Source organism: Halyomorpha halys, unplaced genomic scaffold, assembly GCF_000696795.3.
Source record: "Halyomorpha halys isolate HHAL.00 unplaced genomic scaffold, Hhal_1.1 Scaffold604.1, whole genome shotgun sequence".
NCBI lineage: Eukaryota > Metazoa > Arthropoda > Insecta > Hemiptera > Pentatomidae > Halyomorpha > Halyomorpha halys.
The window spans coordinates 83,569-99,961 of record NW_027105224.1 but is presented as its reverse complement, the minus strand read 5'-3'; the positions used below and the strand labels follow the sequence as shown (position 1 = coordinate 99,961).

Here is a 16,393-nt window from a genome sequence, read left to right as displayed (position 1 = left end):
TTTTACAAACAATATCTGTTATTTATTTGACAAAATTTCTCATAAATAATTATATATGTACAAATATTTGTGGCGAAACAAAATAAATACATCTTAACAGTTCATGGCCTTTCTCCATTCCAGCCACTTGTTACATTTCCAAATGCAACTGTTGCATTCGGTACCTGAGATAGGAAAGTGAATTATTTTAATTTTAGTAAGAAATTAAAACTGCTCCAGACTTCGGTGGCAGGTAAACACTTGAAGCTTTAACGCTGGAACAAAAGAAAAAATAATAAATAAATAAATTGATTCAGTTTTAATTCCTAAACGATAATTATTTAAGCTAGCTCTACTTAACGAAAGTTTCAGATTGGAAAAAAAATTTATAAAGTTTCATTTAAAAGCTATAGAAATTTGAATATTCTTGAAAAGGGTAGAAAAAGAAATACATATTTCTAGGTAAGTAACAAGATTATTTATACATTTAAAAAAAAAAAAGTAATAATAATTTTTAATGTAATATCTCAACATATTTCTCTTAAACCGAAATGTAAAAAAATATTTTGTTTGTTTATATTTATTTGGAAATATAATTCTTTACCATAAAAATCCATTAACAATGAAAATTAGTTATAATAATTGTAATTGTTACATATTAATAAAAATTATATTTGTTTTTTGTCTTCGTTTATATTAATTTATGTAAATGATACTCTTTTAGTCTAATTAGTCCTACCACTGATTTTACTTGATATTCACGTTATAATTTACATTTTATATACAACATCGCGCTGTCTCATTTTTCATTATTATATTGTTGTTTTCAATTAGTTTCATTTACATTTATTAATAATATATTCACCTTTATGTGTAAATTATTTACAACTAAATTAAAACATATATTAAAATTAATAAATAATGCATAATGACAATGAATTACTTTTCTGTCGCTGGAAAGTTGTAGCTACTAACGACGATCCCTAGAGTTGAAGGTAGGCTGTCCCTGTACTTCGTTAGATCGACGGTCATTTCAAAATCGCCTAAGTTCAAGACTGTCATCATCGTAGGATTATCTCTCAAAACCCTGCAACATGTCAATATAAACTAAATAAGTAATAAAGAAACTATAATTTGATTTGGGCCGCTCGTAGCTCAGTGGTGAAGACACATTCTTACAAATTTAATGTCTATTGGCGGTGCCGGTTCGAATCCGGCCTGGGGTGTTGACTTTTTTCATTGAGTGGTGGTCCCACAAATTGAAGGACTTAGACCTCCAACCATGGTTAGGCAATATAGGACTCCGATGGGAGTCTTGGCCGAAAAAGAAAAAAAAATTGTGATTTTTTTTTCTGAAAAAGAAAAAACACTAAGTACAAGTACCCATTTTTCAAACTATGGCAAATTCCAATATGCTCTGTGGATGGATTGGTACAAGTTGTCCTTAATTTGTGAATGATCCATTGAATCTCATTTTTTTTGGGGGGGGGATGCAAATCAAAGGGCATTTAGGCGACCACTGCATTCACAGGTTTGTGCTTAGTCAGTTTTGTGTTGGTGACAGATAAATATCTGTGCTTTCCTTGTTTTAATTAATTGAAAAGTTTTTTGGTATCTTCGGAATCGACAATTATCTCTAGTTTAAGATTGTATATTTTATAATTTTATCAATCTTGTAGATGCAGTGTTTGAAAGCTTGTCAATTAACTTTAGCGGTTTATTGTTGATTTAACATATTTTAAAATTATTATATGTCTGATTAATTAACAAGTATCTTATTAAAATTGCCCCACTGGAACACGCAAGCGTGTGGATAGCGACGTTTGTCACTTTCGATGTTTATCTCAGGTTTTTTTTAAATATATAGCAAGTGGCAAACATGTGGATCAGGCTTAGCACTAACCCATTTAGTATCTTGCATTAGTGTTTGGAATGGAAGTGTAGAAGTACATGGAAGAAAGGATTATTAAATTATTCACCATAGCTTGTGTCGAAGTCCCCTCTTGGAGTTATGTATCCAGTGCCTTACCTACTCACCTACCACATTCCCATAATTTTTATTATTAATATAAAATAAAATACATCGCAAATAATATAAAATTAAATATTCAATAACAATTACCTCGTGATAAGGAACAGACCCTCGTCAGATGTCTGAACTTGACAGCTTCCATCAGTCATCGTTAGCTTCTTTCTCACCTGTACCAGGGTTTTGTAAACATTGAGGTGAGAGCGTTTGTCAGCTGATAAACTTTCTACATTTTTGTACCCGAAGCTTGGAGCCAATGGTAGCCATGGTTTAACCGTAGAAAACCCTGTAACCAAAAGCCGATTGTTAAGTGTGTTTTACTGGAATAATACTTATAAAAAATATTCCTAAAATGATAACTTCAAAGACAGAGGAATTTAGCACATTTAGTAAGTTAGAGGTTAGATGCGATTGCTATTAAATTTTATGTATTCATCGAGGTCTCAATATAACGCCAAAGAAAATAAAGTGGAGAGCTTTATGAATTATATTTTTATTAAATATTCTATAACTTATGATGTTTTGACGATTATGACGAGCAAGCAGGTGAGTTTACCTGATCCCGAAACTTATAGAAGCTGTTAGAGAATAGACTTCACTATTTCAAGGGAATATGGAATGAGTGTATGAGATGTGTAATAGTGGTAAAATAACCGATCCTTGGAGTACTCCAACTAGAGTTCGACAAATCACGAGGAGTGATCTAAGATGTAAGTAGAGTATCAGTTTCCTCTATAATTACTGATAAATACCTTTCTGATATCAAGAAATTTTCCCATGATCTTTGGTTCCAGTGCTCTTAAATTGATTTACCATTTAAATAAACTTCTCCTTTAAAATCTTAATACTCACCTCCATTACTCGCCGCTTTCCAAGGCATCGGACCCCTTTCGAAGTCTCTGGAGTGGGCCTCGAAACCGCTTGGCCCAGCCCTAAGCCCTTGGAGATCTTTTCCTTCGTCGAACCTTACATAGGCATCTTCTAGACCGAGTTCTTCTCCGTTGTACGTGATCATTGTACCTGGCAGAGTCATCACCATCATGTGGAGGACATCTACCCATTCATCACTGAATCTGGAAGCGAATCGGCGCTGGTCATGATTACCTAGCTTTGAATTAAAAGAAAATATTTCAGAAATTAATTTTTCTTACAAATATGCTTAAAACATATTGAATATATATTTTTAGTGTTAAGTATATATTATATCTGTATCTTGGAAGTAAAGGACACAATACCTTTTTTTTTACCAACTAAGCATGTCGTTTACACAAAATAAACTGTTTTATAACTATACTATTACAAAATATCATTTAATGTATATATTACATTATAATTTGGTTTATTCTACTGCTTTATTTATTATCCTAGCTCATATTCTGAACGTAATTCGTCAAAGTTAAACGTGTTGCTTACCACCCAGTTGGGCCATTTGTCTTCATTGATGAGGTCCACCCACTGGTTTATTATCGTTGCCCATTCTGAAGTGTTACTTCCTTGATTGATCTTGAGAATGATGAAGAAATTGAAGGGAAAGGTAGACCCAGGTGCATTGTGGTCTCCGTAGTATTTTACAACTGTGTCGAAGTCAGAGTAACTTTCCGTCATCATGAGTCTGAAATTTAAAAAGTATTTTTATTTATTTTTTTCATGACCTCCCTTCTTGGTCATTTTGAAAGGATGGGGAGAGGGAGTGATCCAGAGGAAACCAACGAATTCTAACGGTGGTGCGAGATCGAGTTTTTATTTCGTGCTATCACCACAGAAATAAAATTCGATGCCCTAGGCCGGATTTCAATTTGCACTGTTGCTGTCACGAGGCAGTTAAAGTTGGGGCCCAAACTCCCTCGGCTAACAATAGCACATTTAAATTGAATTTTAACGTTAATAATTTTTTTTTATGAACATAAAATAATCCACAGCGATGGTGAAGTTTCCCTAAGCTTACTGACTGTCCTTTCGGGAACATTCCGAAAATTCTTATATCTATGCTAGAATATATCAACTGATATGATAGCAAAAGTACATATTAAAAAATATATATAAATAAAATAAATTTAAAAAAAAAATTATTCCATAATAGTAAGTGTGACGCAGTGTGATGTAATAGATATGTAAATAAATAAAATTTGTAGTTTATATTCGTAAATCTTTGTTTTTTAAGTTAATCAAATATTTCTGGAATGTAAGGGCTATCATGGTTTAGTAAAGTAGCCAATTCAATTGTTGATTCGGTGTTTATCAAATGCTGGTAGTATGTGTTGAACATTCAAAGTTATAGTACGTTATACTGCCTATATTGGTCAAGATGTTCCTGACAGTAAGTATTGTTGGGTATTCTTTAATATATTATTAATGGTAATAATTAAATTTATTATTCCACTAGTAAAGAGTCTCGTCCTTAAGATAGTTTTAAACATCCTCTCCTTCGCCCTCGCCTTCTTTCTCTTTCCTCCTCTCTCCTTCTTTCTCTTCCGATTTTCTCTCTACATAATTTTTTATTTTATTTTAAATTTAATTTAAATTAAATTAAATTATTTATCTTTGCCTTCTAAATGTTTTCTCTTTATGAAATTATTCAAACTTTATTTTTGATTTTAAACCAATGGATTCTTACTCTCTATCTCTTGGATTGTCTAGTCAATAAAACGTACTTACTTAGCTTCTTTCTGTGGAAGGTAGTCTTCAAAATCGTCAAGAGTTTTTCTGAACTCTTTTATGATTTCGTAGGTTTCTGGTAGGTCCATTGTGCAGATGTGTTTGAGGTTACCGTGGTCGTTTGGGTCCTTCGGGTTTGGATGTTCTGATGGCGGTTCGTTTCCACACTTCAAGTTATCATAAACCCAGCTTACGGCGTCCATTCGGAATCCACTGACTCCTCTGCTCATCCACAGTTTAAGAGCATCCTAATTATATGTACGATTATTTTTATAAAGAATTGGCACTGTTTATATTTTTCGCTTAATATAAGCAAGAATAAAATTATAATTACGTTCATTTTCTTCCTCACTACAGGGTTATCGTAGTTGAGATCTGCTTGTTCAACAAGAAAATTATGTAGGTAAAATTGTTTCCTTTTTTCACTCCATTCCCAGGCTGACCCTGTTCCCATGACACTCAGCTGAAATGGAAACCAAAAATGTTAACTATGGAAATATGAGCTTATTTAAATTGTATGTGCATTGTTGATTACAAAATTTACATACATAAATTTTGACAATTTAGTTAAAATTTAACTTGATATATATTTTTTATTGTTTTATTATTATGGCCTAATTTGTATGACCAAACAGCCCAAATAAGTATTTACGGGAATTATGCTTGGAGAACCAATTTCTAGTCGTTTTTAAATATTTTATCTTGTGTCGCTTTTTAATACCAAACTGCATTCCCCAAATAAGTTATGAGGTTCGTTAAAAAACATTTTTTTTCACAATAAAATTATCGACTATTATTTAGTCTTAGGATTATAAAAAGTCTTTTTGAAAATGTGCTTTATTGGCCAACAAGTCGACATTAAAACTTATTTTTTACGGACTATTCTCAAACATTAAGCTTTTATATTGTGGCTCATTTAGAGCTTACGAGGGAAGGCGATCGTGAAAAACTTCACGTTTTGAGGTCCCGTGATTTTAAAACCAAGTTTCACAAAATGGCCTGTGTGTGGTAGAACCAGCTCAAAAAAAAAAAAAAGAAAAGATATTACAGTTTTAAGGTGCATACATGCCTGGTTTGTGACAGTAACTTTTTCAATAAAATCTACTGCCCCTAAGTGCCACTTAATATAATCGATTATTCACATTTTTCGAATTTTCTCGAAAACTTTTGATTAAATTGAGTATGTTTACCTACAACTGAATTATCATTAATATCAGGAAGGACTTATCTCCATTGAAATAGTATGACAGGTATCAAATGTTGATTTTTAATGAGACTCTTTTCCTGAAGTACATTTAATTTTGTTAATTAGGAAAAAAAATCTAATTACCAGCAATAAAAAACAATGGATAAATACAATAATCTAAATAATAATTGCATGAATAAATAATGGAAAATTTTTTTTTTGTTTTTATTTTTTTATTTATTTATTGATATTTACAACTGTATAAAAATACAACAAGTAAATTTGATCATAATGACATAATGATATGATACAGCATGTAGAGAAACTAGCAGTAGAACTCTAAAAACAGTTTACAATATAAGGTCACGAGGCCATCTTCTTTTCAGGCGCCTCAGGTGATTGCCAGGAATGGAAGGGGAAGCAAAGTTAGAAACAAGTGAGTTTGGGTGGTTAGAGAGTTTATTATGGATGGAATAATATCGGGTTCGGGCTAGATCGGTTACATAAGGAACATTTAGGTCTTTATGGATGGTTTATTAGTAACAAAATAAGGAGCATTGAGGATTTTGGATTGTAAAGATTGGATACGAGAGGAATTCGAAGGTTTAGTGGAGCCCCAAAGCTCAACTCCGTGTGTCCAAATGGGCCTTATTATTGTCAAGTAGATCAGTGTTTTGTAATGAGTTGGAAGTTTAGACCGTAGATAAATAATTAAAACTGAAACAGACATCCAATTCGAACGGGAAAAGCGGAGACAGTTATCTTTTTTATTATAAATAAAAACTTTATGTAGAATTGTCTTTTTCGGGTGTGAAATATGAAAATTATAATCGCAGCGAGTGACAGTTAATAAAGTAGGAGCAATAAAATTAACTTGCTATAAAATTGTAACTAACAGAAATAATTAAGAGTTTAAGTGATTCAGCCTTTTTCAGTTGCAGCGTCCCATATACAACCATATATTTGGAACATTTTAAAATTGTGACTTATACTACTTTTATTATATTATTATGATATTTATTATTATAATTCCTTTAAACAAAACAAAATGTTTTGGAGGAAAATCGATTTAAAATTTTCTACAGCGTGTAAAACAACTAACACTGGTAATCTTTCTCAATGAAACCCTTGGAAACAGAAGTATAATGGAAAGGGTAAGCTTCCAGAATAATTGAAACCAAAAGGAAGGAACTAATGGCGTACTCTGGGAGAAGGAGAAGGGGCTCGCCACCTTCTTATTAACCTCAAAGCTCCGTGGGCGTGGCTAACTCCCTACTTTTTGCCTTCACTCTTGCTATGTATACCAACCCCCTGAACAAAACCCCACAAACTACAACTGAGCTCGTCACTGAACAAGAACAGTACCTACACTTCAATTTTTTTTAAAAATATTTTCTTCAATTTTGGTAACATTTTAAATTTCTATAGTGCTACACAAGGAACTTATTGAATGTGAGTATAGATAAAATAGTCATGAAAAATAATATACTGGAAGTCTATCAGAAGTGTTCGAATAAATAAAAAAAGGTAATCTATTCATCAACATTTGTATATAAATCAGATTCCATTTTGATTCACTAATGTCCAAAAATAAATTTTATATGAGTATTGTTTTACTATAATTAAATCACTTCACTAACGCAATGGGTGAGAGAACTAGCTAAAAATAGTCGCACTATATTTAGATGATTGACCGTACGTGAGTTAGGAGATGGTCAGGGCTGAGTTCAAGAAGAATAGAAATAGTTTTCAACTGTTTATTATTTGAAAACGTTTCGCTCCTCAATGTGGGTCTTCATCAGGGCTGTTATGAGAAGTGGAGGTATAACAACTTTTTTTTTTATACAATGTATTAAAAATTTTGTTCTTCTTTACCGTAGCCCAGACCATCTCCTTCTAAAAATAGTTAAACTCTATAACAACACGAAAGTTGGAGTCGATGTCCGCCAACTTACAGTACAAGTGGCCAAGAGGAGAAAAAAGGCAGTTATTTACCCCATTTTTGATTACTCAATTGAAAACTATGTTTAATTACTAGTCAAAATGTATGAGTCTGCCAAGTATAGGTAGGGGGAATAAAGAATGGCGGATGTTTCAAAACGTTAAAAATAATTAATTTTTTATTCGGAGCTCTATATCTTTAAAACTACCAACATCAATAGAAAATCTAAAAGAGCATCATTTAAAGTAGAGTAAATTTGCTAAAATGCAAGCCCTAATAGTGCTATTTACGTTCAATAGTTCTCGAGATATAGCTTTTTATAAAATGTTGCTTTCATGTTGATTTTTTTTTTCGTAATTTAATACCTTACAGTACACCACAGTGTAATTTTTAATAGTTACAGGCTAAGTGACTAAACAAGGCTTTAAATTTATGAAAATTAAAGAAGTATTCCCAGACCGACCAATAAAGGATGAAACTATTTAGGCCTGTTCTGAAAAACAAATGTTTTAGAAGAAGATTGCTGCTCATTTAAAATGTCTTACAGCTAGTAAAAAAATTATTTTCTAACGCACCAGTCTACCAATCCACAGATTGTCGGATCGAATCCCGGTCGCACCCGGGCTTTTTTCAAGCACAAAACAATGCAAAACTCACTGACAACCTCTCCACGGGCATTTGTGAGGCCCGTTAGCCAATGGGTAGCACTCACAAAAAATAGGCGTAGGAAACCAACCTTCGAAAAAACCACGTCAAGAAACCCGCAATGTATTTCCTAATAATGGGAATATTACATCCTAATATTGGGAAATACGTCGCGCGTGGACTTAGGCCTCCATGGTCTGTTGCCCATAGAATAATAATAATAATTTTCTAACTTGTACTACTTTTTCCGGACTCCTTAGATACAAACAATTCAAATATTTTATAGCAATCATGTACTCCATATTTCTATAAACTTATTGTTTCCAGAAAAATATTAAACCTAAATAATTATCCATTCTAAGTATTGATTAAAATATCCAATTATTTTACCCAATTGTTGGGAGGCAATGGTTTGTTGTCACTGTCAGTTCCGCTTGGATCTCCCCAAATATAGAAGTCAGAATATTTCTCGTCTGTATCGTTCCTAGCTTCCGAAGCAAGAAACCATTTATGTTTTATACTCGTATGATTGGGTACGTAATCCATTATTACTCTTATTCCTGAAACAATGAAGTAATTCTTTTGATAGTATAGAAGTAGTAGAAATAAAAAAATTAAATAGACAAAAAAATACCTCTATCTTTCATAGCCTTTACCAGCTCGTTGAAATCTTCCAATGTCCCATATTCTGGGTTTACGTTATCCAAATCAGCAATATCGTATCCGTAATCGTAATTTGCACTAGGATAAATTGGAGCAAGCCATACAGCCCCGATGCCCAGTGACTTGAGATAGTCAGCGTGTTGTGTGACACCTGGATTAACATTTTGATATTATTGTATATTAATTTATTTTCTTAGCTATTTATGTTTATTTTGAAATTTTTGCTCACCCTTCAGATCCCCAATGCCGTCACCATTAGTGTCCTGAAAGGAGCGGACGTATAGTTGATACACGACAGAATCCTTGTACCAATAGAAATTGTCCGCTTTTATTGCACTTGCCAAAAGGCAAGATATCAGTAGCGGCAATAACGCCATCTGAAACACAATATATGTTCAATTCTAAAAATATTCATAAAAAAGTTAATTTTACCTTAATGTTGGTTACTGATCTAGTAATTAAAACCGGTAACTCATGAACATAACGTTTTATTAAGCTATGGTACAAGTTACTGACAATGGCGGTACGAATCTTAGTAAGAGGTTTATTTTATTTTTTCCGTAATTTTTGTCTCGATACAGTTCATATATTTATAGACTTGTGAAAACCCAACCTTCCATAAAAATATTTATTGTTAATTTTCCAACACTTACTAAAAGTGGAGCAATTACGTATTTCAAGTTAAAAAAGGAAACACTAAATTATTAACAGTTTTAATTGAATAGCCAATGTTGTGTTAATCAGTATTATTTAAAAAATGTCTACCATGTATATAGCCCAATAGAGCTTCCAAAAAGACAGACAATGAATTAAACTTGATCGTTAATTTCTAAAATGTGTAATGCAAGTGAAAATGTTCGATTATATATATAGATTGAGAAATTGATTGTGGTTTTCTATTCTTTTTCCTATATCTGTAAATTACATAATATTTTTTTTTAATTTATTTATTTATTGACATTTACAACGGTATATAAAATACAACAAGCAAATTTGAAGTAAAATCTTATTATACGATACTGCATGTAGAGAAACTACCCATTGGTAGAACTCTAAAAACATTTTACAACATAATGTCACGAAGCCACCTTTTTTTCAGGGGCCTCGGAGGATTGCCAGAAATGAAAGAGGAAGCAAGGTTAGAAACTAGTAGGTTTGGGAGGTTATAATGGAAGAAATGATATCGGGTATAGGCTAGATCGGTTACATAAGGAACATTTAAGTCTTTATGGATGGTTTTATTTGTAACAAAGTAAGGAGCATTGAGGATTTTACGAAGGATTTCGGATTGTAAGGATTGGATACGAGAGGAATTCGAAGGTTTAGTGGAGCCCCAAAGCTCAACTCCGTATGTCCAGATTGGCCTTATTACAGTCATGTAGATCAGCCTTTTGTAATGAGTTGGAAGTTTAGACCGTTTGTCTAGTGAGTGCTGTAATAGTCGGAATCTACGTGCAGTTTCCTGTCTTTTCAGTCTTGTGTGAATAATAAATAAATATTAAGTTTAAATTTTCTATTACAATAAATAAAAACAGCAGTTATGTCACTCCATAGTAATATTGGTGGATAGAAAGGAATAGGACATTGTTTTAAAAATGAAATGTTTAAGTGTTATGTCTTAAACTATCTCTTTAAAAGACCCTGAATCAAATCTTTCCCTTTAACACGTGTAATTCACAGTTTTTATTAAATAAAGTCATCAAGAAGTTCTAATAATCTGTTAAGCATTATATATAATGCTATCTCATGTTTTATTGCTTCACATTCATGAAGTTATACTTGCTCATTAAATTTAATAAACGTAAGAGATCAAAGTCGATCTTTGTCGGAGGGATTAGATATTACTGGAGCCGAAAATCATTCAGATAAAATATAAACAAGTCAAATTAAAAGAAAAATAACTTTATTATTTGATATTAACATGAAAGATACACAATAGGTTACAAATATACATTTCGTTGTATAAACATTAAAATGACACAAGGGGTTACAAGTGGTTGCTTCAACAACAAACCAAAAAAATAAATTAGTTTATTCTATGGCTTTATTTGCCAACGCTGTAAGGTCTTTGGTACTATGTATTTTTATTTTAAATATTTCATTCTGCAGCAATGTGTACCTTTTATTTCGTACCTTTTATTAAAATAGAATTAGTACTTCATACATGAAATGTATTATATATATTTTACTGAGTCTTCTCCCTTTGATTGCCTTGATTGGCATTATGAGGTGTTGATATCAGTCCAGCTATGGTGGTATAGTCTAGCTATAGCCTAAGGATGGAACTAATGGAATTAATGGAACGTGAGGGGACTGTTCCCGCTGGTCATGTGAACTTTTATTTTTTGATCAATTTTATTTGTTATTTAAGAACAAAATCTGAGGAAGGAGTGACTCAGAAACATACGTGTCTATAAAAATACTTTTTTTCAACAAATTTTTTATTTGATAAATAAAAAATGTATAATAATTACTATATTGCTTTGGGATACAACCTTATACAAAAAAGTTTTTCTTACGACTTATTATACCATAATTATGTTTTAAATTTCGAAAAAAAAAGGGTCTTAAAATAAAATAAAATAGATATCATTAATGAATCATTACAGTAATTCTATTATAAGGTTTTCTTTGTTGATAAAAATACTTTTGCTCATGAGGGAATCACAGAGAAGGGTACTTCAGTTCGATAGTTCCTGGGTAGGGTGAAATTATCGAGAAAAGACGTGATTTATTCCCTACACCAATAGCTAGAAGTTATTTATTTGTTCCTTTGTGCAACTGTTAACACGTTTTGGAAATTACGAAACAAAAAAGCAGCACTGGTTAGATTTCGATCCATCGACATAATTTCATGAAAATCCCATGGAATGATTCTCAACTTCTTTTTAGAAATAATTGGTAACTGGTTGGATAACTCGTCCTAAAGTCGCTGGTTTGAGGCCGTAGGGTGTTATTCTGAAAATGTTTTTCCATGTTAACATGTCGCCTGGTCATGAAATATGTTGCTTGCCTCCAAAAGAAGCTAACACAAGTTGGTTTATCATAATATTAATTGATGTTTCATTGACAAGACAACGTTTCCACATTAGACTAATGAGACTGTCAATTGTTTAAAGTAAGAATTCAATGGATTAATTAACAAAAGTTTAATCAAGTCGCACAAGGTTGCTGCACATATTATTACACTTCTCAGATAATAAAGCAGTAGTTAGATATTTATTTTATTAGTCAGATATTTACTTTATTATAGTCAGATATTTATTTTATTAGTCAGATATTTACTTTATAATAGTCAGATATTTATTTTATTAGCCAGATATTTACTTTATTATAGTCAGATATTTATTTTTATGAAATCTATAAATGTCGTTTTTGTAATTTTTATTTTTTTATTTTTGATAGATTTATTTATTGATAGATATTACAATCTGCCACACAGTTGTGGGCAATAGGTAATATTGATGAATGATCTCATACATACTAAAATAAAAAAAATAAAATAAATAAGTAAAAAAAAAAATAAATAAATAAAAAATAAAATAATAATAATAATAAAAAAAAAATAAAATAAAATAAAAAACTCTCTTAAAATATATACAAACAAAAGAATAGACAAGATGAACATAATCAGACTATCTGTATGAAAAATAAATAAATAAAATAACATAATGATAAAATAATATATGTTTTTGTAATTAACTTTTTTTTTCTCTCTCTCTCTTCTTAAGAATTATTATTTTTAATCTATTTATTTTATATTCTGGTTCTGAAATCCATCACGTGAAGAAAAAATCGTTTCGAAGTTTTACAGAACTACAAAATAAATAGAATAAAAATAACATCCCTTTTAATATTTTTATTATCTGTGGATTAACGTCCCAATGTTCTTCAATTTAAGGCAGAACTGACTGGCTATGCCACAAGTTACTAACATGTTCCAGAGTGGGAAAGTCGAAATTATTTTCGATAATCAGCCTCAAAATACTTTTAATTTTTTTTCCTCATTTTACTTTTAGCCTATTTACTAACCATTAATGAGGGTTAGACCGAAATTGACGGGCCTCTGTTCCACCTTTAACCGAATGTAAATTTTGATCGCATATGTAGGCAGTTTGCGAGATGTTGAAATAAACGTTTACTACTTGTACATAGTATATAGACAAGAGTTTGGTTGTCTTTTTTTATTTTTCTCTCTTTGATTCTCTGTATTAGTACTTTTTAACTTCCATTACATAATTTAAATCACAGTCCTTGGGTTTCGGCTATAAAAAAAAATCTCTTACTTTCATTTGATTTATTCATTTCTTTAATTCTCAATATTTTCATTAAATTATTTCATTTTTTTATGATGCAAATTGAAAAGAAATAATAAATTAAAGAAATACCAATAATCACCCTTCATCATTACGATTGTAAAGAGTGCTTTAATTTAGAAAATGCATTTAAAATCAAAATTCGTTTCAATTGAAATAGAATGAGTCGTTGAATCGATCACAGATAACACTATCAACTAAATCAATATCACCTTGACTAACCCACTTCTAAAATGAGATTTATAAAATAACTTTGAATTTGTTCTTGTGATTTAAAAATATTTGAATATCTTTACGTATTTTGAATTTGTTTTCCTCCCAAGGATAAATCACTTGACAGAACGATCTTGAAAAGTAATCAAAAAAATTAGTTTTTAAAATCTCTTCAAATTTATTTCATGAAATATTTTTATGTTTGTTGGGTTTTACTCTTGTATAATAGTCGATGTATATTATTTTTTATATTTCAAAATTGATTACTTTAAGAAATGATCTAGTATAAAACTGAAACTATTTTAATATAAAAAAAATTAGTAAAAAAAAAAGTAGAAAAATTGGGAATTTTAGTTATACCTCATAATAAAATAAATACAAATATTATATTTGAAAACATTATATTATTTATTTCAATCCCTCCTTCAAATAAAGGTTCCAATTGTTAAGAAATTCGAACAATTTTGAAATTATATTATTAAAGATAAACTATTTAAAAAATATATGTCATGATTTATAAAACTATGATGTATATTTAAAAGGTTCAACCTAGAATAGAAGCGATTAATGCTCATAAATTAATTATTGTATATTTTTAAATAGTTTGAGATATTAAATCATCTTTTTCTTATGGATTTTAAATTTAAAATATTTTAAGACTATAGAAACCTAATAATCTCCCAGCACTGATTGCATATAATTTTTTACCCGATTATTGAACTAAAACTAAGTTAGAATAAAATATACGAAATTAAGTTAAAATATTTTAACGCCATAATATTGAAGAATATAACATATAATGAGAAAAAACGTGGTTTACTCACGCTTGTGGCGAGACGGTGGAATCAACTGATAATCTATCAGAGAACCATTTTTATAACCAGCTGAAAGCACTCCAACGTTATTAGTTCACATGATCTTCATTTATTTATTTTAAAATTTTAAAAGTTAAAATTAATTAATTTTCTAGTATTTACCTTTCCTAATTTTATGTTAGTGCGTATACCTTTTAGAATACTAATGCGTTTGTCCATGTGTTAAATGAATGTCGTAAGTGCATTCCGATCGAGTCACCACTTCATAAAAAAGTTAGATAATTTAGATACAGTTGAATCTGAAATAAGTTCGAGCATTGGTTAAAGATTTCGAAAACAACGATTTAAAACTAAAATACCTATACCATTTCTCGAAGCTATTTAATTGAAACCAATAGGAGTTAGAATCCTAACTGAATATTTTAGAAAACCTAAACGTTAGCTCATCCTTTTCCGAATCTCTATTCATAAGCATAAGTATTAGAAACTCTAATATTCGTGAATTATTCATATTTTGTTTTTATTACGGATTCATTTTAATGGTGCTCCACACCACAATTATATGAGTTCCCTAACAAATGTTAAAGCAACGGTCATCCTTTCACGAATAATCTTCATTTTGTGTCTATCAACTTTGTCACTAGCTCTTATAATTTCAGATATGCCGACATTTTTCCCCATTGCACCATTCGTAAGAATGAATATTTATTTCCTGTCACACAATGTTGTTTTTAATCTTCATACTCATTTAAAAAGTTGTCAGATATCAATTTCAAAATAAATAATCTGTATGATTACATGCCATAAAGGGCCTTCAATAGCTGATAAGAAAGTAAGATTTCTCGATCAACGATTACACAAGAAAATGATCTAGCCAGGATATTGTTTATCAAACAAGTTTTAGCCTCAACGCATTAATGGATCATTTTCTTTATAGAGACCAGGTGTGTCTTCAACCAGTAGTTAATCTACGGATCAAAGAAAAAATAAAGATTTTCTGTCTCAATTCAAGCTTAAGTTACACCTGGATTAATCCTCGTCGGATTAGTACAACAATAAAAGATGATGAAATACCTAGCACAGGACCGCACAGGGATTCCTAAATAGCCGATTTGGCATTAAAATAAAAAACTAAACTGTTATTATTATTTTTTCTGTGTGTATTAAGTACAATCTGAATCTAGTCCAAATCATACAGGTTTTTTTCCAGATTTTATTTTTCTTTACTTTTTCATCACCGAAGGTAGTATTCATTTTATTCATGCATGGAATGAAAAAAATGAAACGAAATGAAAAAATAATTTTATTCTGGGACATATGTCCCCTAAGAATAAATATATGGTTCATATAGTGAGATTTTTATCTGGCAAGCGTTTACAAATTTTCGGATAGTTGAATGGTATATTGGCTTTACTACTGTTTATAATGTTAATCAATACATGCCTATTTATTTGACTACAAAGATGTGGAGGTTTGGTCATTCAATAAATGGAGGAATAGGTGTTGTTTAAAGGAAATAATGGATGAGGACTGGCGAATGGAAATGGGAAGAGAGTTCTAGAAGGACGTATGAAGGGTTTGCTAAAGAAGGAGGTTCTATAGGAGGGCATATATAAGTCATTCGGATGGGATCTGGTGTTTAATGAGTGGATGGATGAACGAAGAGTGAGGAGATTAAGGATATAGTTAGGTTTTTTGATTTTAAGAACTTGGAATAGAAAAACACCAAGGAGGTATTGCCTTCGGGATGTTGGATAGAGCCACTTCAACTCGGAATACCAGCGGGAGACATGAGAGGGTCCCTAGGCCCTAGGGTAGGTAAGTAACTACAAATTGTAATATATATTTGAATTTCAAAGAACAATATTTTATGATGTGGGGGTATGTTGTAAAAACAATGTGTTGTGTGAATTGTACTGTTTGACATAATAAGACAGTTTTAAATTGATT

The 16,393-nt window shown here is 30.9% G+C and overlaps 1 protein-coding gene across 2 annotated transcripts; it reads right to left on the bottom strand.

Moving 5' to 3' along the window:
• Positions 1–14,525, bottom strand: LOC106684710 (maltase A1). 2 transcript variants are annotated; one of them, XM_067049439.1, is made up of 11 exons: positions 14,453–14,525; positions 9,329–9,476; positions 9,071–9,250; positions 8,827–8,996; positions 4,998–5,126; positions 4,664–4,911; positions 3,422–3,620; positions 2,861–3,116; positions 2,102–2,294; positions 923–1,066; positions 1–254 (listed from the first exon to the last, which is right to left on the bottom strand). In XM_067049439.1, the coding sequence occupies exons 2-11, from the start codon at positions 9,474–9,476 to the stop codon at positions 194–196; spliced, it is 1,728 nt and encodes a 575-aa protein (XP_066905540.1). In that variant the 5' UTR covers positions 14,453–14,525; the 3' UTR covers positions 1–193. The 2 variants fall into 2 exon arrangements, with proteins under 2 accessions (XP_066905540.1, XP_014282429.1); XM_014426943.3 differs by lacking the exon at positions 14,453–14,525 and adding an exon at positions 9,865–9,882.
• Between the last annotated feature and the right edge of the window lie 1,868 nt (positions 14,526–16,393).

Coding starts and splice junctions, on each gene's coding strand:
- LOC106684710 (XM_014426943.3), bottom strand. Junction 8,997..9,070: donor AAAGGCTATGAAAGATAGAG/GTATTTTTTTGT, acceptor TCATTGTTTCAG/GAATAAGAGTAATAATGGAT. Junction 3,621..4,663: donor CTTCCACAGAAAGAAGCTAA/GTAAGTACGTTT, acceptor TTTAAATTTCAG/ACTCATGATGACGGAAAGTT.